General features: G+C 30.1%; 1 protein-coding gene across 2 annotated transcripts; it reads left to right on the forward strand.

Annotated features, from left to right (window-relative positions):
- LOC145842652 (tripeptidyl-peptidase 2-like) lies at positions 1–23,432 on the forward strand. 2 transcript variants are annotated; one of them, XM_082950124.1, is made up of 32 exons: positions 1–236; positions 1,922–2,053; positions 2,691–2,786; positions 3,809–3,916; positions 4,197–4,345; positions 4,902–5,065; positions 5,631–5,785; positions 5,940–6,016; positions 6,457–6,584; positions 6,867–6,966; positions 7,538–7,686; positions 8,332–8,447; positions 8,834–8,924; positions 9,009–9,092; positions 9,321–9,436; positions 9,678–9,796; positions 10,126–10,232; positions 12,800–12,954; positions 13,344–13,460; positions 13,925–14,119; positions 14,545–14,682; positions 15,274–15,518; positions 15,834–15,912; positions 17,374–17,412; positions 18,731–18,859; positions 19,061–19,218; positions 19,443–19,539; positions 20,258–20,376; positions 20,737–20,843; positions 21,076–21,143; positions 21,591–21,710; positions 22,914–23,432. In XM_082950124.1, the coding sequence occupies exons 1-32, from the start codon at positions 9–11 to the stop codon at positions 23,001–23,003; spliced, it is 3,975 nt and encodes a 1,324-aa protein (XP_082806250.1). In that variant the 5' UTR covers positions 1–8; the 3' UTR covers positions 23,004–23,432. The 2 variants fall into 2 exon arrangements, with proteins under 2 accessions (XP_082806250.1, XP_082806251.1); XM_082950125.1 differs by lacking the exon at positions 17,374–17,412.
- The last annotated feature ends 1,781 nt before the right edge of the window (positions 23,433–25,213 follow it).

The raw sequence follows: 25,213 nt of genomic DNA on the forward strand, positions 1-25,213 counted from the left end.
TTTATTTAATGATAAGAAGTCTGCAAATAGCATTCAAAACCAATTCACCGAGGATATTTCGAACGAGCAAAACAAGAATGAGTTGCAGCAACGTGGACTTCCCTCACCTCTCAATGCTGCCGAAGACGGAGATCGGAGCGCTGAGCTACCTCAACAAGTACCCGCGGCACGACGGGAGGGGCATCAGGATCGCCATACTGGACACTGGTGTTGATCCGCTCGCCGACGGACTGCAGGTTGGTTGGCAGTTGTTTGGCAGGTTGACAATAGAGTTGTGTGTGAAATATAACTACGTTGTTTATGATGAAAAAATACGCATTTTTTTTTAAATACTTTAGTTTATTAATAACCCTCTCAAGTAAAAAGTTAAATCAGGCAGATTAACTTTTTCTTTTTTGAGTTTTCAAACAATGCAAGTTTACATTTAAAATTACATTTAAAATGGAGTTATTTTTTATGCTTTTGTCTTAAGATATATTTATAACATAGTATAATAATACGTAAAGCTTAAGAAATCCGAACAAGCAGAGCCCATTAGAAAACCAAAACTACTCATAAAATACAAACTTAATCTTAAGTATAAATAGAAATTTTGAACCTTTAGAGCTGTTCATATTTTACTGGCAACAAAACGTCGCCATTTGATAAAGTACTTGCGTACGATAAAAATTGTTTTGATTTTTATTAAAATTATTTTGAAAGCTAGAAAAAAAGAAATTATATTAAGTAGACTATGAATTACTAAGTTCGTAAAGTACGAATTATAAAACGCACTAATAGTTGTTTATACAAATAGCATATTTTTATTTCTTACATTAAAAATGTACTATACACGATGAGTAGCTTCGTTATATACCGAGTTTATCAATTTGCATCAGAGACGTAGCTTCGTTGAAATTTATATACAGTAACCTCTCGGATCTTTACGCACTCGTGACGTTACGCACTCTCGTTTAGTTACGCATTTCAGAATTCTATAAAATTAAAAAAATAAAAATTTTAATTTTTTTATTATTGCACAAATTAGGTTTAATTTATATTTTTAAATTAAAATATGTTTTTGAATGCTAACACACCTCTCTATATCTTTAAACTTTGTAAATTTATGCTCCTTGACTAATTGATAAACATTTAGTTATACTTCAGTATATCAGAAATTTTGTTAACAATAAGAGATTAAATCAGAATTCTGAAATAAATATGACTGTGTTTAACAATGAAAGTATAATGAAATAATGAGAATTTAAAACACAAAGAAATAATACAGCAGTCTTGCCCTATATATCAATAAACACCATTATATAATTGTAAAGAAATGCTTAATTATGAATTGAATTAGCTAAGTAAAATAGAATATAAATGTCACATATAAATAAAGATAAAGATAGTTTCTTATTATTATTAAAATAGTGAAGTTATTTCTACTCGTATTATTATTTTAGAGAAATTCAAATCCATTTTTTTAATATATTTATAGTTTTATCTGTTGTTTTCACATTTATATATAAAGTAAACAAATAGTTAAAAGTGGGAAAGTGCCCAGTCTGCTTTTAACTAGAAGCAATATTAAAAAAAACAGCCATTATAGTGGGTATATTTGGTACCTTTCGTTTCTTTACGATCTCTCATATCTTTACGCACTTTTTCAGTGGACACAATCTGCGTAAATAAGCGAGAGGTTACTGTATGTGGTAAAACAAATAAATTTAAATTTGTCTCTAAAATTTGATGTTAAGCATACATGCAATACTATAAGTTTGTTATTATCATTTTACAATATCTTAAGTTCGTGTCGCTGAGTAAAACTAAAATGTAACTAAGTGTCAAGCTGCATTTAGAGCAAATATACTCGAATTCGCGTTTTGTATTGTCCAGTCAAACACTAAATACTCCATCTAAAAACGTTTTGAAATAATTTCAGCAAACAACGACCGGCGGTCCGAAGATAGTGGACATAATCGACACGACAGGAAGCGGTGACGTGGACATGAGTCACGTGCAAAACGTCGACGAAAACAACGAGCTCACCGGGTTGACCGGCAGGAAACTGAAGGTTCGTTTCATAATGTGGTAACAAAATAGTGAAGTTTTAGTTTTTTAAACTTTGAATTTCCAAATTTAATGTTCTTTTAATAACAAAATTTAGATTTGTTTCATCATAGGTAATGGCACCACGGTTTTAAAGCTAGTGTATAAAAACTTTTTTGAGTTAAAAAAATGTTTAAAAGCATGTAGCTTAGTTGTTGGTTTATTGAATAAGACCCAATGAAAAAGTGATTTAACATTAGACTCAGTCCTTCATTAATTTTAGCTTATATGTTAAAGTTGATTTCCAAGCTGTTATGCTTTAAAATCGATAGCTTTAAAATTTAAAAAATAACATAATTATTGGTAGTGTAAATATAATTAGCATATATTAGTTTATTTTTGTAGTACAACCACTTATTTTTGCAACTTAGTTTATGGTTAAATTATATTACAAAATTTTTAAATCAGCTTAAACAACTGAAAATCTTGAAGCGTTGATGAAATTAATTATTTTTGAAATAAGACTTCTGGTTTCCTACCATTTAGCTGAAATAGGTGTCATAAACTGTAAGTATTATCAAAAAAGATCTTACAATTGTCATTGTCGCAATATTAAGACACTATTTATTAAAAAGTTCCTAATTAAACAAAATAAAACACAGGTGCCTTCGGAGTGGAACAACCCGACGGGGGAGTACCGCCTCGGAACAAAAAGTTTGTACCAGCTCTTTCCGAAGCAGCTCATTGACAGGCTGCAGGTTTGTGTTGCGTGTGGTCGATAATTCTTCATGTAAAAGTACTTGTTAATCTTTGAGTTTAGGTTACTAAAGGAATTTTAACAAAAAAACATCAGCGAAAGTCTGCAGAGCAGAAGCCTGGACTTTCGTTTGCCGTGAGACAAGCTCAAGTTTAACAAAAGGGTTGATCATGTCAATTCGATCATCAGACCACAAGTTTCGGTAGACTGAGACCGGTTTCGACCTTATTAGGACTCACCAGTCAGTCACAACCGAAAAACCTGCAAGGTCAGTCACAGCCGAGAAACTGGAAAAACTGACGTTTTTCGGCTGTGACTGACCGATGAGTCCTAATAAGGACGAAACCGGTCTCAGTCTACCGAAACTTGTAGTCTGATGATCGAATTGACATGATCAACGTTTTTGTTAAAGGGAATGTTAACTTTTTAATTATATGCATGGTAATAAAAAAGAGTTAGTATCTTAAAGTTTTCTTTTTTTAATATAATTTTTATTCAGTATAACATGTATTTTAGCTTTTCCATAGACATTGACAAACAGTGCACAGAAAGTTTAAAAATTGTACGTACCATTAAGATTTTGTGTACTTTTATACAAAACAAAAGTGATGTTATTTAAATAACGGTAAAGCTGATAAGTTTATGACAATAATCAACTGACTGCTTCTTTTCAACAAAACCAAGTTCGTATTGGTTCGGTTATAATCAAAGCAAATTGTTAAGTTTTAAACGTTTCACTCACTCACACAGTTAACTAAAACTTAAACGATTTGTTTCCGCGCACAAAAACGTTAAAAAAGATTGTAAGTACCAGTAAGGTTTTTTGTCCTTTTTAACAAAACAAAAGTTAATATTGTTTCTCCAAATACAGCCAAGCTGATAAACTTTTGAATAACATTAAGCTTGTTACTTTTTTTAAGGATAATATAAATTAACAAAATTCAATTGTTATTTTGAATTTACTAAAGTAAGTTTTACAACGTTAACTCTTGATTGTGCAACAAATTTTACCACATTAAACAGAAAGACAAGAGGCAGAAGTTGTGGGATCCGAAGCACAGCAGGATTTTGCAGAAAGTCATGCTGGAGGCATCTGGGGACGAGGCAAAAGTCAAATGTGAGTCTTCGCAGGTTGGAAATTTAATAATTTTAAACTTTATATGTGTTTTTGTTAGATTAAAAAGTGTAATACGTCGTTGGTAAATGTTATCTATCGAGAGTCTAACACAAATGTGTTTTTTTTTTATGACTAATAACTTTGTATTTAAATATGTCATCAAAATGTTTGCCTTAGAAAAAGAATGCAACAGCAGCACTAAATTGAAAAAAATAGAGGCTCTTAACAGCCAACAATTATATTAACTCTATTAATAAAATTTAAATTGTTTCTGAACAAAAAAAAAATTCTCAGGAAGTCAAAAGCAAAAGTGAGTTTGAAGAGAAGTTGAAAAAGGAGAATCGCGAGGCGCAGATCGAAATGTTGGAAAAATTTGATAAAAATTGGAGCGATTGCGGGCCTACAGTTGACTGCGTTATCTTCCACGACGGTTCTAATTACCAGTTAGTTCTATCTGAATTTGATAAATGCAAAAGATCAAATATTTTGATATAGATTTGTAAGGTTTTAATGTCTGTTCTTTTTATACATTCAATAATGTTAGGGGGTATGTAAAAAACAATTTATTTCTAATTTGTGTTTAAAGCTCACAAAAAATTGTGCTGAGTCAGCAAATTTTTAGACTGAAAACTATTTGAAAGTTAGCAAAAATAATTTCTGTGTTCATTAATAATGAAGGATTATAATTTTTCTTTTAAATAGAAATCAACAATGTAAAAATGTATAAATCTAATTTTTTTTGAAAAATATTTTGGAGCTAAAGTATGCCAAACTAACGAGACGAAATTTAAAATTACTTTATATCATTTTAAACCATGTGAAAAAATATGAATAAAAAATTTCACTACTTCGATCATCTACTTTCAACCTTTTCACATTGTTTTTGAACTGGTAAAACTCTTAATTAGTAAAAAGCATTAAGATCAAAGAACAAATGCACATGTTTGCAACCATTCAACATGTTCAAGCTTACCAACCTTAAAACCCATTTTCGCACAGAGCTTGTTTGGACCTGTCTTGCACCGGGGACTTGTCGAAGGCGACGCTGATGCAGAGTTACAAGGAAAGCCACCAGTGCTCGTCGTTCGGAGAAGAGGACAAGCTGACCTACTCGTTCAACATCTACGATGAGGGCAAGACCCTGTGCATCGTGTCCAACGGAGGTTTGAGAGTTTGATTTAAAAAAAAATTTATATAAAAAAAATTTAAAGTCCCATAGTTCATCATAAAAATCCCACTGATTTTGGCTTGACTGTTTAAAAACTGACGTTTAAAATACAAAAGTTCGGTTGTTTAAAAAGTTTTATTATAAAAAATTATTTATTAAAACTAGTTTATAAAATTTAAAAGTCCCACAGCTCAAAAAGTATGTTTATGAAAAGTAAAGTAGTGCGTATGTTGCTTTAATTAATACCTACGTACCTTTTTTTTCGTTGCAAAATAATAAAAAAATTGAGATATGGCTAAAAATGTTTCTAAATACAGTAATTTTAATAACTTTAAAATCTCTCTTTTAGTATATATATAGTACTTGATATGTTTATTAGCCTTGGTTACAAATTTTATTAGAATAAATAATAAAAATTCAATCAATATTCAGTAAACACCCTTTTGATAAGCTTTTACTCTAAAATTCAATTAAACAATACAAGTAGATTGAGCATTCAATTATGCATCGTCTAACAAAAAAACATTGCTCCAAACTTCAAACTGATTTCAATTTACCAGGTTCTCACGGAACCCACGTCGCCAGCATCACTGCCGGGTATTTCCCCAACGACGAGCGCCAGAACGGGGTCGCCCCCGGAGCCGAGATCGTCGCCATCAAGATCGGCGACAGCCGCGTCGCCACCATGGAAACCGGCAGCGCCCTGATCAGAGCCGTCAGTTTTTTGTTCTCTGTTTGGGGACTTTTTGCTTCAAAGTTGTTTGAAATACTTTTATAGTTTTTTAGTGCTACTAAACTTTTCAAGCACAGTTTTAAAACAACTGGTTCAAATAATTATGGACTTGTAAATAAATATGTGATTTTTTCAGATGAAAGAAGTGGTAGATAGCGGTTGTCACTTGGCAAACTTGAGTTACGGTGAAGCGGCAAACTGGCCTAACCAGGGGTGAGATGAATAATAATAATAACTTAAATATTGTTACGTTTTAGTAGAAACTTTGTAGGCGTTAAAGTGAATAAATTAGGGTTGAACAGTTTTTTTTATGATAGATGTTGAAACTGTCTTATAACCAAAAAATGTTTAAATTTTATACAATCAAAAGTTTATATAACAAACAATCCTTATATCCTTAATCCAAGTCAAAAAAAAAGAGTCATTGAAATACATAAGTTTGAATTTTGAAAAAAACAACAAATGTTCAAAATTAACAAAATACAAAGTATGTTCCAAATATTTTTATTTACACAGCATTTTTTCAAGCTTAAATTTTAAACCAACAAACAGTAAAGTGACAACAAACGTCCGTGTTCAAAGTCAACCAAACATTTAAACAAAATACAACATACACTCACACCATTTGTTTACTATTTCTAACCAACAAACAGCAAAGTGCTGGACGCGATCAACGAGGCGGTGACGAAGCACAACCTGACGTTCGTGTCGTCGGCCGGCAACAACGGACCCTGCCTCACCACTCTCGGCGCCCCCGGTGGCACCTGCCAGAACGTCATCGGTTAGAAGGACTTTCTGTTTGAGTTTTGTGAAATCTTCGCACTAACTGTTTGATACCAACTTACTTGCACAAACTTAGTTTTGAAATAGTTGTCAAAAGCGTTTCTTAACATACAAGTTGCTAAAGTCGGATTCAATGCAAAACAGTTAGGATGTTTTACATAAAAAAAGTCAACCTAATTTAACAAACTGTTTCTAAAAAATAACTTCGAATGCCATATATTTGGTCGCACATACAGTTTTTACAAAGAATAACATAAAACTTTTTAATAAAAAACTGCAGGAGTCGGAGCCTGGGTGTCGCCGGACATGATGTTGGCCGAATACTCCATGATGGAGAAACTCCCCGCCAATCAGTACACCTGGTCCTCAAGAGGTCCTTGGTTAGTTGTTAAACTGTAGTTTGTTGTTAAATGGTACTGTACAGAAAAAAAAGCAAAACGTTTTGGACGTTTTTGTTATGTAGTTAAGTTTTTTATTTTATGTTTAAGAACAACTAATTTTGGTAATTACATGGTTTCTAGATTCATTGTGAAGTTTATATTTTTGTTTGATTTTGAGTACAAAAAGTGCGTGATTTTTTCAACTACTTTTATTATTATAAAGTCTTTTAAAACGATTTTCTTTTTTACTTTTATTTAAACAGGGGTTTGGTCTGTAACTCTTACTTTTTTCTCAAACCTAAAATGACCATTTCAAAAGTGCGAAATTGTTCTAGCATTAAGCGCATTAATCACACATTTATTATATTAAAATTCAAAATAAAATCTAACATTTTTGCAGCGTTGACGGGTCTTTGGATGAGATTGTGAAAGCAGATTAGACTTAAGTGTATTAAACACATCTCTTGTTTTAAACTTCAAAAAATAATTCAAGTCGTGAAACAGTTTAAATATAAGCGTACTTGATACATATACTTTTTATCTAGCATAATTTATTATTAATGTCTTTCAGCGTGGACGGGTCGATGGGGGTGTGCATATCGGCACCTGGTGGCGCCATAACCTCCGTCCCCAACTGGACCCTGCACAACTCCCAGCTGATGAACGGAACTTCCATGTCGAGCCCCAACGCGTGCGGAGGCATCGCTCTCGTGCTGTCCGGTACGTTGAAATTTTTATATGTTTTTATTTGTTTTTATATGTGTAATTGGTTTACTATCAAAATCCACCCGCGTTCAAAATCCATCCGATTTTTTTACTTTATTTATTAGTTTGTTTTACATATTTTTTGATTTTATTTATTTTTTTATTCGTTGATTTTTCATTATCACTGTTACCTCGGTCGGTAAGCGGTTGTCGAATTTGACTGGGTGGATTTTGAACGTGTCCCGTACAATTAATGTTTTGAAATACGTTGCATTTTGCCTTGTTTCAAACACCGTTAGCTATTTTAAAAACAAAAAATATTTAGAATAGCGCTGGTATTGTCAAGTTCGTAAAAAATGTTTTTTAAAATTTTTGTTTCAAACACCACTTCTTAAAATTTTAAAACGACGATGATTATTTTGATGAACTTTTCACTTGAATTAAGATTGAGCAAGCTGTTTGTTTTTAAACGACCAATTTTGACAACCAAGTAAAGTTTACAATTGCTGCTTGACCTTTTGAGTAGGCTAAAGAATAGTTTTTGAAAAAGTAAAAGGTTGCTTGTGCAATTTATCACGATAAGCTGAATGCTAACTGTCATATCGTTTGAATTCGCCCGCTAAATTCCTGGCTTTTTTAATCGGCTGATCATATTAACAGGGTTGCAGCAGAACAACATAAGTTGGAATCCGGCCAACATCAAACGAGCGCTGATGAACTCGGCCGCTTACCAGAAAGACATCGAAGTTTTCGCTCAAGGGTCCGGACTTTTGCAAGTGAGTTTGATTTTTGAATTGTGAATAGCTGATGCCTTGCGTAGTTTTTGATGCAAACACATGAATTGAATGTTGTATGTTTGTTTCTGCATAAAAAAATCAAAGGTAGCTTTGGTTTTAAAACAACAGTGCTACTCAACCAGTATGTATTTGTAAATCTAATTAAAAGTTCTGTGGATGTATAAACACACCTTCAAAATAAATTAATTTGCTCATTTTGTGTATAAAAATCAATTTTATTCTAAACAATGTATTTATTATGTTATTAGCTTAACTGTAAAATTTTGTTAGCACATATTTGAAAATGACATCAAACCAGATCTTCCGTGCAATCAAACAAGTCATTAAAGTAATTAACTCAGTAAGTTGAAACTTTTATAAAACAGGTCAACGAGTGCTTCGATCTGATGTGCCGGTGGAAAGACAGAGTTGACAACTTGCTCAACTACAAAATTTCATGCGGTGCCGGAAAGCACGGTAAATTTATAACTGAAATTATGTCCTTGTTTTTATTGGTATTTTTTTCCAATGTTGATAACAAACAAATACCATTTTTCACAGGAATCTACCTGAGACCTTGCAACGACGCCGATTCCCCTCAACTCTTCAACGTCACGATTGACCCTGCGTGGCACAAGACTGCTTGTTAGTATTGTAAACGTGTTTAAATATTTCTTTTTAAAAACTATCACCTCTAAAATTCTACATCTGTTTAAAGTGATCTGACTTTGTAGCACAATCTAGTTGTGTAAAACGAGTCACAAAGTCTTCTGCTTTTGAAAGGCTGCATGTTTTATAAATTAAACAAACGTTGACAAAAATTAATAAAAACCAAAATGTGTCAAAAACTGAACTGTTGATTTAATTGAACAGCGAACGACCAGAAGATTCGATTTTCGATGAACTTCAACTTGTGCAGCAGCCAGCCGTGGCTCACCGTTCCCAGCTACTACAAAATGGTCAACATGGCAAGAACCGTGCAAGTTAAGGTGTTGTTTGCATTTAAAAACAATTTAGCTTCTAATTTCTCTTGTTTTTAAGAAAGCTTGGTAATGTTTAATGTTAATGTTGAACTAATTTTTATAAGTAAATTTATCTAAAATAACAAAGTGTTGAACATCACAAACGTACTATTGAAAAAATTCAAGGTTACAGATAGTTACAAAGTTTAAACCTTGTTGTCACTTGTTGACCCATGTACCTTCACCTCACGATTAATTTTATTTACAGATAGACACCAGGGGATTACCCGAAGGATGCCACCACGCGGAGATAATTGCTTACGACACGGACTGCGTAGAGCACGGTCCAGTGTTCAGGGTGCCCGTGACAGTCGTCAAACCTAAAGTGTAAGTTAAAATTGAATTAATAGTTTAATTTTGTCACATTTTATTTATATTTAACAGTCAAGTAGTAACGATAAAAAAATTTGGATGCTGATCTCAGAAAAGCAATTCAAAGTAATGACTCGTGTTTTAAAATCTAACCTGCACGTGTTTTAAATTTTAAACTTTGCCATAAGCAACGACTTTGAACACTGCTATGTATTTTAATATTACCAAATTTCAATGACTTTTTTTAGTTAGTATTGTTTAAATCAGTTCGTTTAAATTTTCACATACCGGTGCCTTGCAAAATTCATATTGCTCTTTATTTATTTCACAATACAATCACTCAGACCTTGCAAGGAGAACAACTACGAATTTGAGAACAGCGCGGAGTCTTTCAAGATAGGAGAAATGAAGAGAAATTTCTACAAAATTCCCGATAGGGCCTCCTGGGCTGGTAGGTTGAATTTCAAACAGTTTTCTCTATATTTTCCGTTTTTTTTTTTGGTTTTGCTAAATAGGGTGTTATACTTAATACAAAACGAGTTTTTGTTTCGTTTGTACTTTCTAACAGTTTGTTGTAATAATTTTATTTAGTACCGCATAAATGAAAATATCTCTTAACTCCTCCGATATCTTTTATAAAAGTCTGTTTGCTTATCTTTAGACATGTAATATACCTTCTAACAGTGGCATCGCGTGGTATTTTTTTTAGGTGGTGCAGAATTTAAAAAAATATCAATTATTTTAATAAAAATATGTTTTTACTGTCAAGTTTGAAAACAACTGAACTTTTGCTACACCTGAAGATAAGCTTTGCTTTTAAGGGCATAGGGGGATAAAACAATTTGATCTTATTTTATGTAGTTTTTACTAAGCTACAAGATGCTTTTTACAGATTTTAAAAATTCAGTATATGTTTTAAGATATAGCCGGTCAAAGTCAAAGGCAACAAAAGGTTCATAATGGGAGGCACAAACAAAAACAGTGTTTAAAAAAATGTTTTACCCCCCCCCCTTTATGCCCTTAACATCTACTTTAGAATTATTTTATTGAAATTACTAATTACATTTTTAATTTAACTAAAAGTCATCTTTTATCAATATAAAAAATTCTTAAAATTTTTGAGATATGTTAATTCACAGTCAGAGGTACAAATGAATCCTTATTTTTATAATATAAACTCAAACAACAAACAAATCAAATCACTAAAATCATATATTTTTTTTATAAGTTGGCCTCAAAATCTTTAGATGTTTCTTTTATAAAACAAAAAAAATTGCTAAATTAGGTATTTAAAACACCAAGAAAAAAAAAGTTATACCAAAAGTTTGTTTTTTGTATATATAAAAAAATATATTGATACTTAAAAATTAAAAACTTCTCTTCAACAAAAGTATAAAGTTTTAAAAAAATTAGGATGAAAAAGTTTAATTAAAAATTGTTTTAAAAATGATGGAGAATATAGGTTTTCAGTAAAATTGTATTTTTTGCTGGTTTGGTTTGCTCCTTGTATAATAAACCATTGTACTCTCTGGCTTTGACTGGTTGTAACTAAAAGTTTAATTGGAAATTTCAAGTTTATTAAAGAGTAACTATTAGCTTTCTGAAAAAGTTAAAATAAGAACAACATGTAAAAAAGTGCCTATACACCCTCCCCCCTTACTCCTCACTAATTTGCACATTTTTTTTTTACAAACATTAACATTTTTATTAATTTTTTTTCTAATTTTAATGTTTTTTGTTGAAGGTTTAAAATTCAATAGTTTTTTAAGGGTATCTTTTCTTTATTTAATATTTATTTGTTTTTCATTTTGATGACAGTATTTTTCTCAGGAGCTCAACTTTTTTAAGTTTAGTTGTGAGGCTGTTGAACTTTTCAAGAATTTTAAAGATAATTTATAAATATGTAACCATTATAGAAGTAAAAGTTTGGTTAGTTAGTTTTCATGTGGCCATAGGAGTAAAACACTTATTTTTTAATTTTAAATAACCTTGTTATTTTCAGAGTAAAAATTAAAACTGCTTTAGTCAGCCTGAATAATTTTCTAATTTGGTCTGTTTTAATTTATCTTGGGTCATCTTGAGTTTTTAACATTTCTAAGTTATCCTGATTATGAGGCAAGGCAACCATGTTTCAACAATTTTATCTAAAATTTTTGCTTTGTTTATGAAAAAATTAAACCAAAAGTTATATAAAGTAGAGGTAGACTAAATTTTCCTAAAATGTTAAACTACTCTAAGTAATCAAAGTTTCTAAATTAAGGCTATTTACTTTATTTAAATATGTGATTGTTTCAATAATACTATTTTTTATTTAATATAAATCTAAAATATTTTTCTGTAAGAGTGAACTAGAAGTTTATAATAAACTTCTTAATTATTTTTTTCAGAACTTGAATTTTATTATTTATTTTATTAACTTTATGATAACAATAATCAGTTATAGTTAAGTTTATGTATGCAGATTAAAATAAAAAATCAAATTTTTAAGACTTTGGTGATTTAGGGTTTTTATCTTTTTTTCAAAATATGCAATTTATGACAAATCTTTTAATAGAAGTGATCTATTAAATTTAAAAAATCATGTGGGTACATAAACTCAAGTTTAATCCTTTGCAGTAGCTTGCTTTGTTTTTATTTTATGTTTACAATAGCTTGTAGATGATACTTAAGCAAGTCCTGTTTTAGGGAATTTTCAACTTAGCTTACTTACCGCAAGATATTGATTTTGCGGTAATTCTTGAAGAAATTTTGCTTTTTTGAGTTCATTTGCGGCAGTCAGCTAAGAGTTTGCGGCAGTGAAGTGGGCAAAATGGTCGTTTTCAAAATTGAAGTTTTAAAAGAGATTTCGTTCAAAAAAATAACGAAAACGTTATAGATACTTATTTTTTTTCTTAGAAAATTTCAAGGTGGTGCAGTTGCGGCAGTGCAACACCCCACGCGACGCCCCTGCCTTCTAATAACATTTTTAAAAGCCGTTTCGAGTACTACGGTAATAAACTAGCAACGAAATCCCAACAGAACTGACGATAAAGAACACGAGCGGGGAACTCCCCGGAAAGTTCATAGTGCACGCCATCCAGCTGGAGCCGGGGAAGGCGTACAGGGCGAACGAGTTCTACAAGTTCGTGAGCATCACCAAGAACGCCCCGTTCAACGCCAGCTTCCCCGTCAAGGTTCGATTGTTTCGCTGGATTGTTTGAATAAAATATTTTGTTGTTGGAATTTTTTTTTTGATAAACATACTTTCCGTAAAGTATTGTTTCTCAACGTTTTTAACAAGTCTTAAAAATTTTTTAATTAAACTTTTTTTACTTAAAATTTTTAATTAAAATACGTTGGATTTTTTTTAATAAACGTACTTTTCCGTAAAGTATTGTTTCTCAACATTTTTAATGAGTCTTAAAACTTTTTGCTCGAAAATTTGATCTCATAATGAATATCTAGTCATTCTTTTGGTAAAATACTCATTTCATCATTTCTTTTTGTGATAAAAGATAATTTTGCAATACATACCACATAGGGTTTGTAATTATGCTATTTCAATGTATAATTTGTTTATTAGGGAGGACAAACAGTGGAACTCTGCATTGCGAGGTGGTGGAACAACACGGGCAAGCTCGACGTCGACTGGAAACTGCAGTTCAGGGGGCTGAAACCCAAAACCAGCCCCGTCGTCATTGTTAGTGTTTGTCTCCATCGAAAAACTAGACAAAGTTTACTGATTCAAAGCTAAACTGTAAAAAAAAACATTACAACTAAATCAGTTGTTGTTTTTTTTTTATTCATTTGATAGTTTTTAAAAATTTCTTTGTTATACTCTCTAGAGATACTTTAAAAAAAACCTTGCTTGTGGGAACAGTGTGTTTGTTACTTTTTTTTCAACGAAATGGGTTTCTAAATATTAAAATAGTCAATTAACTAACTGGTACTATTTGTTAAGCAAAACGCCGAAATTGATTTATATACTTAAACTTATAATTTTTAGAAAAATATGTCTTCAAAAATACAAACAACCTTTTTGAAACTTTAAACATCTTTTAGTTTTCAATTTGAGATGTTTCAAAAAGCAAACTATTTTCATTATAAAACAAACCCATGACAAATACTCTTATTTTTTGTTTAACAACCAAACGTATCTAACAGCACGCTTCCGAGGGAATCAACAAGCTGGAGATGGAGTCGCTGATGCGTGAAGAAGCTCAGCCAATGGTGGAGCTGAAGCAGATGGTGCAGCCATTGCGGCCTTCAAGCAGTAAGGTGAGCGCGCTGGGCACCAGAGACAACCTGGTTGGCGGCAGGTTCTGCTACCAGATGGTCAACACCTACACCTTCAGCGTTGTGAGTTTCTTGTTTTGTAATATGCCGGGTTGCCACATATTCAGGGAAGTTTCTGGTCACTCAGGGAAGATTTTTTGACTCAAAGAGTGGCAACCCTGAATATGTGAATTTGTTTGGCTGTTAACTCTATTTTAAACAAATTCCAGAATGAGTTTTAAATTTATTTTAAAACATTTCAGAATATTTCTGTATGGTAAATAAGGTGTTTAAATGAATAAACTAGTTTAAAATTTTTATGTACGCAAATATTTAAGACCCAGTTGAAAACTTTTAGTTCTTTAACATTCTTTTTAAGTTATAAAATTGAAACATAATTAAACTGTAGTTTGTAAACCACTATACTTTGTCAGTCGCTTAAACATTTCAAATAAAAACATCCAGTTTTATCTGAATATCTGCAAATATTTCCAACTCTTACCAAACAGAGCAAGTCGTGCGAGGCGCAGATCGATTTCGCCATGCTGTCTGATCTTTTGTACGAGAACGAGTACATGGGTCAGATGTGGCACCTGTACAACCAGAACAAGCAGTTTGTCGCCGCCGGGGACGCCTACCCCAAACAAGTTTGTTGATTTTAATTGAAGTATTTCAGCTTTCCGTGAAAATATGTTGTTGGAACTTTTTGTTAATAGTAACCGACATGTTCGTTTTTGAAAGTTATGAAAAATCATGTTTAACAAGTTCACATTTTTATTCAAGTTTATATTGCTTAAGTTCAATAATAAATTTATTTAACTGAAAAGGACAGTTTATAAAACACTTTTTACATGTTGTTCGTTATAATAATACGGCAACAACTAAGCTATTGTTTTGTTTGTGTTAGAACTTATTTAATAACTTTTCCAAAACACGATTAGTAATATCGCATGTAAAATCATCTAAGCTTTAAAAACTAGTGCAGCGTTTTAAATTTGTTTCAATGTATATAGACTTGAGAAAAATTCATTCACATGTTTGAATATCATATATACTATTATTAGTTTTTATGTACTAATTAATTGCTTTAGCATTGCTAAATAAACTGTTTAAATGAAAAAACTTTTGTTGTTAGCAATTAATTGGTACATAAAGTCATGTAAACACCCTTCGCAATATTATTAATTATTACTAACATCATTATTTTATTATAACTATCGCCATTATCACTCACGCAGTACAACACGCGTATGGATAAGGGCGAGTACACTTTGAAGCTGCAGGTGAAGCACCACCAGAAGGAGATGCTCACCAAACTGCAGCACGCTACTATCAACCTGCTGCACAAGCTCAACCAACCCCCTTCTATCGACTTCTACCCGACCCACCGCGACGCCCTCATCGGTGGATCCAAGCTGCAGAGCTGCTACGTGACGCCCGATAAGCCAACCATGTTCTATTCCGCTCCCATCCCAGATGACAAGTTTGTTGAGATTTTTTGTTTTTTTTTCTTAATTTGATTAGTGATTGTTGTTGGGAGGTTTTTTTAATCTTAAAAATCTGCATTTTTGATTAGCTACAGATTATCAACCATTTAATAAAAACAAATTCATGCCACCCTAAGAAACTCTATATGAGTATGCAGTTTTATTTGTGACGTCTTTTTCAACGATGTATTTTAAACCCCTCGTGCGTTTGAATGTTATTGATTCTCAAACATTGAAAATTGTTTTATTAATGTTCTTAATGCAATTACTAAAGAACCGTAATAGCTACAGTTAAATCAATTTTTGTTCAGGTTACCGAAGCAGTGCCAGCCGGGTTGGATGTTGACTGGCAATTTGGTCCTTCCCAAGTCGAAAACCGCCGTTCTCGCCGTGAGTTTGCTTTATATATGTTGTTTGAATATGCTTTTTTATGTGTAAAATTTTTACCTTAGTTTTGTTAAAGTAAGTTAAGTAGGAAGCTAATTGGAACTTTAAGCTTTTTTATTGCTTACCAGTGACTATTGGTAGTAAGTAATCTCAGGATAATAGTAGAATAAAATGTTGGGCTCTCTTCTGAGCATAAATGCTATTTGTTGTGAATAAGTTGTCATACAGTATAAAATAATTGTTTTCAACACCAAGTTTTCAAACTTAGAAAAAAACATATTTGATCGAATGTAATTTTATGGCGTCTGTTGTTAAATACTTTTTACATTTCCTCTGCTGAGATTAAATAACAGTTTGAATTTTTTTTATGTTAAAACTTGTTTTTACTGGTAATTTATAGCTTTAATACACTGTTGCTAAGTGTGTGTGAAATCTAGTCATTACTAGTAACATAATTTTAATTTTGATTAGTACAACGTAACTTTATTTTATTTGGTTGCATTATTACTAACCTGTATTTAGTTTTCCTAATATACTTTTGATAGTACTTGTCGCAGACGAAAAGTTATAGCTTAGCTTTTTGTATTGCAGACATTAAACTATGCTAATGCATTCAATAAAGCAAAAGGTTAAACGCTTAAATATTTTAGAATCTTTTATTTTAATTCCAAGAATTATTTAGTAGATTACCAGTTTTATAGTTGATCTTTAAAATGAGTATATATAACTCGAGTTGTAAAAATATTACTTACTCTCTTAATATTTCATACTATAAACAAATAAAAAAAGTTTACCTAAGTACTGTTCAAAATATTAGAAAAAAATGTTTGAAGTAGTAAGAAAATTTTTTGTTTTTAAATTTAATACCTAATTAATTAGCTTTAAAAACGTGTATAATTTTTATAATTAGTTACTTAGTTTTGCAAGAAGATAGTTTAAAAGTTCACAATTATTTTTACTTTGCAGTATTTTTACATTTATCTTATAATTTAAACAATACCAAGACTTTTACTGAAACCCATTGTTGCAACATTATTTTCTGAACTATGTTTATTTAACTACACATAGGTGTTTACTTTTCATAACCTTAGAGTTGTTGTGTTTACTTTGTTTATAAGCTTGAATGAGCGGTTTTCAAATTTTTGTTTAAAACGCTTTTTGATAAAACAAACTAATGAGTCTACATTCTGCGATCGTTATAATCTGAACGCTGCATTGTGACTTGATGTACAATAAACATGTACGCTTTATAGTTGTTCTGTCATACTTTATATCTTTATTTTAACTTAGCCTTTTTGTGTTATTCTGTATTGTCTCTTATTCATTCAGCACTGTAAGTGTTGACCTTTAATAATGAACTAATAATTGCTCCTGTTTTTAATTCTAAAAATATTACTACCCTTAAAAATTAAGTTATAAAGTTTTTATGTTAATAATAAAAATGTTTTCAAACATGTTATTCAGGGCAGGGCTCACGGCAAGAGAAACATAAACACGACTCAGGTTAAAATGCATGTTTTACGGTGCATATAGCAAGTTGCTGACTTTTTTTTTTCTAAAAGCTGCATTTCAAACAACAGCCCTTTAAGTGCACGCATGCTTTTTGTTACTTTTGTTTTACATAAAGTTTTATTTTTAACAATTTAATTTGCCAAACTAAACATGTGAGTTTTTGTTTATAGTCGCTTGCTGCCAATTTTTTTTTGGGCATAAATTGTACGTTCTAATAATAATTTTAGATAATAATCCAGCAGCTTTTTTTTAGACCGTTTAGCTAATTACAGTGCCTACATCCACGTAGCTTTAAAAGGGTACTTGATTAACTAAAAATAGTAAGCATAGGTTTAAAGTATCCATAAATTTGTTTTAAATTAAAGTTTTGCGCAACTTAGAAATAAGCATAAGTAACTATAGATTTGTTTAATATTTTGCGCAACTTTTAAAATCTATAAACCAAATCTCAAGTAAGAAAATCTGTTTACCAAAACAGCAAATATCATGCTTTTTTTATAGTTTTTAACAAATGTTTTTTAATGCTTGCAATCTAAAGCAGCTAATATATTTTGCTTTTAAACTAATTAAAAAGAAAGTTACTTTATGAAGAAAATAATTTTTGTTTATTGTAAGCTTGTGTGAAAATAACAATGGTAATATATTTAGTAGTTAGTTTGTAACTTTAAAAAAACTTTTACATTAAATACTTTATAAAAAAAATATTTTTATATAATAAATATAGTTTAAAATGAATTTTATTTGCTATAGCTTTGTCAACTTGATCATCTTTAGTTTTTGCTAACAAGGCTTTTTGTTTAATCAACTTGAAAAAAATACTTTTTAATAATTTATTCAAAAGTCCAAAAGATTTGATGATATATTCTCAGTTTTTTCGAAAAACTTTATTAATTTTAAAAGCTTATATTTAGTTTAGCAATGTTTGTAAATGAAATTGTTCTATTAATCCTATTGATAGATTTGTTTTGAGATTTTTAATGTTTTATTTTTATAGTTGTAGTTTAGTTATAACAAAATAATTTTTTGTACAGCATTTTATGAATTAAAAGCTCTTAGTGCCTTGTTTATTTTAATAAAAGGAATTCTTTATACAAATGTATTTATTACACAACATAATCCAACTAAATGGTGTTTTTTACGGTAGTCTGACTTGGTTCAAAATAGTTACAAAAATCTATAAAAAATTGCAGCTAGTATTCAAGGCTAATTATGCATTGTACTTTTTTTCTCATGTTTATCTTGCCAAATACAGTTTCGCACCACTGTAGTTTATAAAAAAATAATTCAATAGTTTTTTTTCACTTTACAGGGCCACACGCAGTTCAAGTACGTCATAACTGAATCCATAATAAAAAGCAAGAAGTCTTCCAGCAAGTCTTCAAGTAAAACTCCTGCTGTTGCGGCTGAACCAATCAGCGAACCGGTTGCTAACGAAAAAGTTTGTTTTTGTTTGTTTATTTGATTTGCAATTTCTAAATTAGTTAAGTTACAAGTCTTTACAGTTATAACAAAAAATGGTTTTTAATAGTTTTTTTAGCCTATCTAATATTATTGAGACTCTTCTATCCAAAAAAGTGTCAAAATAAACTATTATATTTCATTTAAACCTGCTTCATTAAATACACTTTTTCCCACAAAGGGGGATACGCCTGTTGTTGGCGGGGAAGCGGTTGCCATGGAAACGGATTCGGTTTGCACGACGGACGAGCTGCAGGCGGTGAAGAACTCGGCTCAGCAGAAACTCGACGACAAGATGGCGGATGAGGAGCGCGACTTGAAAATCAACTGGATCGTCAAGTTTGTACTTCAATATAAATAATTGTTTTGATATGTTTTTTTTTGAACGACACGTATATATGCTTGTATTTTGTTTTGATTATGCGCCCATTTAGTTTCAACTAGTTACAACGGTTTTACAATAGCAAAAGTTAGGTTTGCTTTGTTGTAAGTTTTATTTTGTGCATGAAAATATTATACTTGGATAAATTTAGTTTAAACTAACTACTTTTTTAATTTCAAAGGTATCAGAAGTTCGATTTAGTGAATGAGTTGAAAGGCAAATTCCCGGACTACCTGCCTTTGTACATTTCAACCATACAGGCCATTGACTCACAAAAGGTTGCAACATTACTTGATTTTGTATCATTTAGCTAAAAACTCCAGTTAAAACCTTTTTAGTTGTTATAAAACTTTTTTTCTAGAGGTTTTTAATTATTAGGCACAGTTTCTTTAACGTTTTCAAAACGACAAAATGACTGTTAAAGAGATGTTTAATTATTTTAGTATACTTTTCATGAAGTCCTCAGAATTACCAAAAAACCTTTAATCCTTAAAAAACCTTGTATTTTAAACAAAATTCACTAAATTTCTGGAAAATTTTGAATTTTAAACAATTTTTACATTTAAAGTCATAAAATTTTGATGAGGTACAAAAAATATATCTTATATAATAATTTTTTTAATTTTCATGAAAAATTTTATTTATTACGTAACACATCGAAAGTAGCTTTACAGTACCTTCTCAATGTTTTTATATTTTTTAAGAGAGTTTGTTACCTTAAACTTACTTCTATACTAAATATACTGTTACTCATTACTAAAATGTTTAGAAAAATTAAAAGAAAATCCAAAAAACATTTGGCAACCTAGGTCTAGTTCTTGCTTAAAAAATTAAAACTAAAAAAAAACATATACTTAAATAAATTATTTAACTGTATTTTTAAAAGTTTTGTTGTAATAATCCGACCTTTCCATGAATACTAGTTCTTGCTTTATAAATTAAAACTTTTAGATAAATTCCTTCCGTATATAGATTATTAAACTTATTTTATAACAGCCGACGACTCGCCTCAACAAGCAGGATTTGCTCATCGAACTGTGCAATGACGTCATAAGCAAAATCAACGTCACAGAGATGCTCAGCAACCTGCAGAGACCCAAGTCAGAAGGAAAAAAGTTTGCAATTATTTTTTTTTCAAAACTAACTTGAATTGTTTTCAATGTATATTTAACTAAGTTGTTGTTTTAAGATTTAAGAATCTTTATTGGTAGTATAATAATTTTTGAGTGTTTTTTTGTTGAGCAAATAAAGTCTATGTACTTTAATCCATTAGAAATTTTTTACTGGTTATCATTTTTGCAGTAGTTAAATTTTACAACTACTTCATTAGACACATTTTATTGCTTTTTTTTTACTTCTAACTACCTTTAAATATAATTTTGTCTTAAAATAATAGCCATTATGGTTTTTTTTAATGAAAAACAAAACGTTCACTGTAAATTTTTATCAATCCAATTATTATTATTACGTCACAGTCCAGCGGAAAAGCAGAAGCAGCAATTGCTTACTGCCCTCATTGCAAAAGGAAGGTGCTATGCTGATCAGATCATGCTGCAAAAACCAATCGGTTCTAGTTTATCAGGTGAGCGAAATGCAGTTATTTTATTGTTTGTAGATGATTCAAGAGTTGTTTTTGTTTGTTAAATATTTTTACCATTTAAAAGTGATTGAATAGTATTTTATAGAATTTTTTAGTGAGTAAGTAAAATTTTAAATTTTTTGTTTTCTGAGCTTTTTGAATTTTTATTTTATTGTTACTTAATTACCGTTTTTATAACTTTACATGTATTTACAATTTTACTTTTTTATTGCAGAAAAGTTGGAAAATCTAACAGAAGTTTACAAGGCTTTGGGCAAAATAGCTGATTTCAAAGACAGTGAGGTAAATTATAATTGTTTATACTGAAAGGATTCATTTATTTTTGTTTCACTATATTTAAAGCTCTACTAGCTTATAGACCTCTATATAAATCCAGTAAAAAATTATACTTTTATTGTTTATTTATATTTATAAATCACTTTAACAGTTTCAGGTTTTTTCTTACAATCTTTGAGCTTTAAAATGTTTTGTACTTATTATTTTCATTCCTCTATGCTGTTAAAGCATTTAATGTTGTAGGTATTTGAAATTATTATTCTGTCAAATCTTTTAATTTTACAACTGAAAACTCTTTTAATACATACCTGAAAAATTTCGAATGGTGTTTTGTTTTAATTTGATGACGGAAATTTAAAGTAATTTGAAAGATTCAGTAAGAAAAGTATCAACTTGGCTGACAAACAAATCACCAATTAAACGTTGTTTGTATAATTTTTATCATAAATTCAGCTGCAGTCCTTCCTCTTTTGGTTCGGGAGCGCGACTGGAAACCACGGAATCGCACTGAAGGCGGCCTATAAGGTGTGTGAGGACAAAAATAACAGGGAAAATTACAGGAGCGTCATCAAGGTAAATTGTTGTGAGAATGTATAGAATTTTGTATGTTTGTATGGGCTTGAAATAATTGTTTAGTGCTCTACCTCCAATCATATTATCATAGTACAAAGTTTATACGTCATCTTTAGAGTAGAAAAATTTATGAACGTAAATAGTTCAGTTTTCACTAAGTAGCATCTACAGTGTGACTTACAAAAGTTTGAACTTAGTCAATTTAATTAAAATTTGTTGTTAATAAATTAGTTCAATAGTGTTTAAAGTAGCTATCAAGTTGTTTTTACTTTAATTTATAAACAAAGTAAGGCTAGTTGTATTAATATACTTTTTTTTTTTTCTGATAGACAAGTCAGACACAGCTAATTTTAAAAACAGGTATAATTCTTAAAACTCAAAAAATCGTCATTAAGCTTTAGAATGAAAATAGATTAAAGTCATATAATTTAAATCATTTTTTAATTCAAAGTGTTTCAAGTTCAGCTGTTCCATAACTAGATACAAAAACACTTTGAAGTTGTAAGTATGACCAATAAAAGTTTTGTTTCAAAAGCAAAATGTTGCAAAATCCTAGCTAAGCATTTTTAATCATTCAAAGTTTAACTTTTTTTGGCATTTAGTCAAATACATTTTCTCTATTTCATTGAAGTTTTACAGCTTTTGTAAAACATAAACCAAAAGTTAGAAGAAATGTAAAACAGCTAAATGTAATTTTTTACCAATATTTTTTTTAGCATTTTCATTCAATTTAAAGGATATCAAGTTCAAATCTTAACTTATGAAATAATATGAAATTTAAGATAAAATTATTATACAGCAAAAAAAATGTTTTAGACATTAAGTAAGACTATTTTTATTGAAGGTGTTATCAACTACTGTTTTAATCTACGTTTTACTATTAAATTTTGTTGGTTTTTATTGTTTATTTCCATTAGGATTCGGATCACTATGCCAAGATATAGTATCCAACCCGCGAATTATTTTTTCTGTGAAAAACTTTCTACAAAATAAGCTAAAATAATACTTTTTTTTACAAAATGCTAAAGCTTTTGGTTAAACTAAGGTATAGATGCATGGCAAAAATTTTTTGTGGTTTACTTTTTAATAAAAAGTTACTAAAAACAGCAGCCTGCAAAATAAATTATCATACAAGTACGTATCGTAATTGTTTACTAAATAACCATGTTGAAAACTACTTTTAAAAATATACAAACAATTCAGGTTTGCAAGGAACTCGGGTGGAACCACGCTTCTGAGCACCTCATCGAAAGCATGCTCGTCAAATTTCCCAAACACCACATTCCCTTCTAACTGTGACGTCACCAATACGACATGTGCGTGTTGACGTCATAATAGAAGTAGGGAGTCAGGCGTCGCTTTTCAATAAACGCTTTTTTCATCGCACACCTTTTAGTTGATTTAACATGTAATATTATTTATTATTTTATTGTTCTTAACTACTCTTATTCTTAAGCTTGTAGATTCTTAAACTATTTTAAAGCATTTTAACGAATATATATTTATTATTGCGTTTGTTTTTGTAAGTTTTAACTTTTTCAGTTTTTCTTTATTAGGTGACTAATTTAGATAACAAAATAAATTAAACTTAATAATTTTTAGCGATCGCATATTCTATTTATATTCCTTCGTACTGCAAACTGTTATTTTTCAGCATGTCTAAGTTAATTAAATGCATTTAAATATATAGAATAAAGAAGCTGAAATAAAAATTATCTGAACTCAAAACGTTTTGACTAAATAGTTTTGTTGCAGCTATATTTTTTCTACAAAGAACTGAGGTTGTAATGCTTCAGCATTGTTAAGTGAAACAACGTTAAAGTAATCAAACTCGGGTGTGTTAGAATAAAAAGATATTAAACAGAGAGTTTAAAGTTATTAAATAAATTAAACTAAGTTTACTGACAAACTTATATAGTTGGGTTAAATTTGAAACAGTGAACAGTAGTATGCAATATGCATACAACTTGATCTACTAGGTCAGGGGTAGGCAAACTGGGGACCAAATGCGGCCCGCGAAAGAAAATTTTGCGGCCCGCTAAGCAAAAGTATATTTTAAGTTAAATTTGTTTGATTAATTTAAGTCCCTGTATAGCATTTTAAAATAATTAAAAGACTTAACTGATTTAGCTTAGAATTGTGAAAAAGACAGGTTAGCATTCCACAGGTTTTTTTCTCAATTAAATAATAACTTTATTCTTACAACAGCAACTTATTTTTTGAAAAAAGAGTATAAAAAGTGCTTCGAATTAGTAGGATAGTTATATAATACCTGTTTGGTAAATAAACTAAATTCAAGTGTTTTCCGTTTTGTAGAAAAGTAATGCACAGTAATCAACTAAAATGTCATTTCTTTTCAGTTAAGTTTTTTTACACGTTTTATATACCTAAGTTTCTATTACAGATGTTTTATTACTAAATTTTATAAATTAGTGTGCACAAAAACATTTAAAATAATATAATAATAAGAAACAAGGTTAATTGTATTTGGGTTTTTACACCTTTGATTTTTTAGAAGTTTTCTTTGCATTTTTAATGAATTCCTATACACACCAATGAACACAGATGCTCATATTTTAAATCACTTAACGAGACAAAATATGGTTTATGCAAAATTTTCTAACATTATTGTTTCTACATGTAATATCTGAGTGTGTACAGACACATTTAAAACAATATATATGACATAAATTTTAAAAAAACTTTTTGCTAGGTATACTTTTTGATTTTTCAAACGATGTTTTTTGGCAAAATAAATTAATTTTAATGCGTTGCATATTAATATAAACAGTTGCTATTTTTTGGAACTACCTATTTTATACAAACTAGATTAAGAAATGGTAATTTATTAAGTTTGTAAATTTTTAATCATAATAGTTCAAATTCGATCAAATAAACAAATAGAAAATTGCCACACACTCAGACTACGACTATTTGAAGACTTCAAATCTCAGGCCAACTTAGTCATTTTTCAGTTTTTGGCTTGAATTGCTTTTTGTATACTAAAATATCAGGCTAGATTTAGTCATTTGTACTGACTTTTTTGCCCTAAAGAGTGGTAAATTAAATTTATGATGTATGTTTTGTTCAATGCACAATTTTGGTTTAAGTTAAAATATATTTTGAATTTAAAGTCTTATCAGGGTTCGTGCGCGTCAGGCTAAATCAGGCTAAGTCAGGCTAAATCAGTTTTTTTGAAAAAAGTTGAAAAACGTCAGGCTAAATCAGTTTTTTTATTAAAAAATTTGAGAATCTCAGTTTTTCTCAGTTCAAATGCTTCAAAATTTTAGATTAAAAAGAATTGAGAAATCTTTTTAAGATTAAGTTAAGATGTGAATTGATTTCCAAATAATGATTTAGTTAATTAAGACAAAATCAGTCAGTATTTGTAAAAATAAATGCTTAAAACCTTTTGTTGAATCTCTGAAAATTTTTTAAGAATCTTCATTATTTTGTTTTGACTAGATTATATACGTCATAATTATGAAAATTCATAAAAAAAA

This window comes from Thalia democratica, chromosome 8, assembly GCF_965202585.1.
Source record: "Thalia democratica chromosome 8, ktThaDemo2.hap1.1, whole genome shotgun sequence".
Classification (NCBI taxonomy): Eukaryota; Metazoa; Chordata; class Thaliacea; order Salpida; family Salpidae; genus Thalia; species Thalia democratica.

Coding starts and splice junctions, on each gene's coding strand:
- LOC145842652 (XM_082950124.1), top strand. CDS start 9: ATGATAAGAAGTCTGCAAATAGCATTCAAAACCAATTCACCGAGGATA. Junction 237..1,921: donor CGCTCGCCGACGGACTGCAG/GTTGGTTGGCAG, acceptor AAATAATTTCAG/CAAACAACGACCGGCGGTCC. Junction 5,786..5,939: donor GCAGCGCCCTGATCAGAGCC/GTCAGTTTTTTG, acceptor TGATTTTTTCAG/ATGAAAGAAGTGGTAGATAG.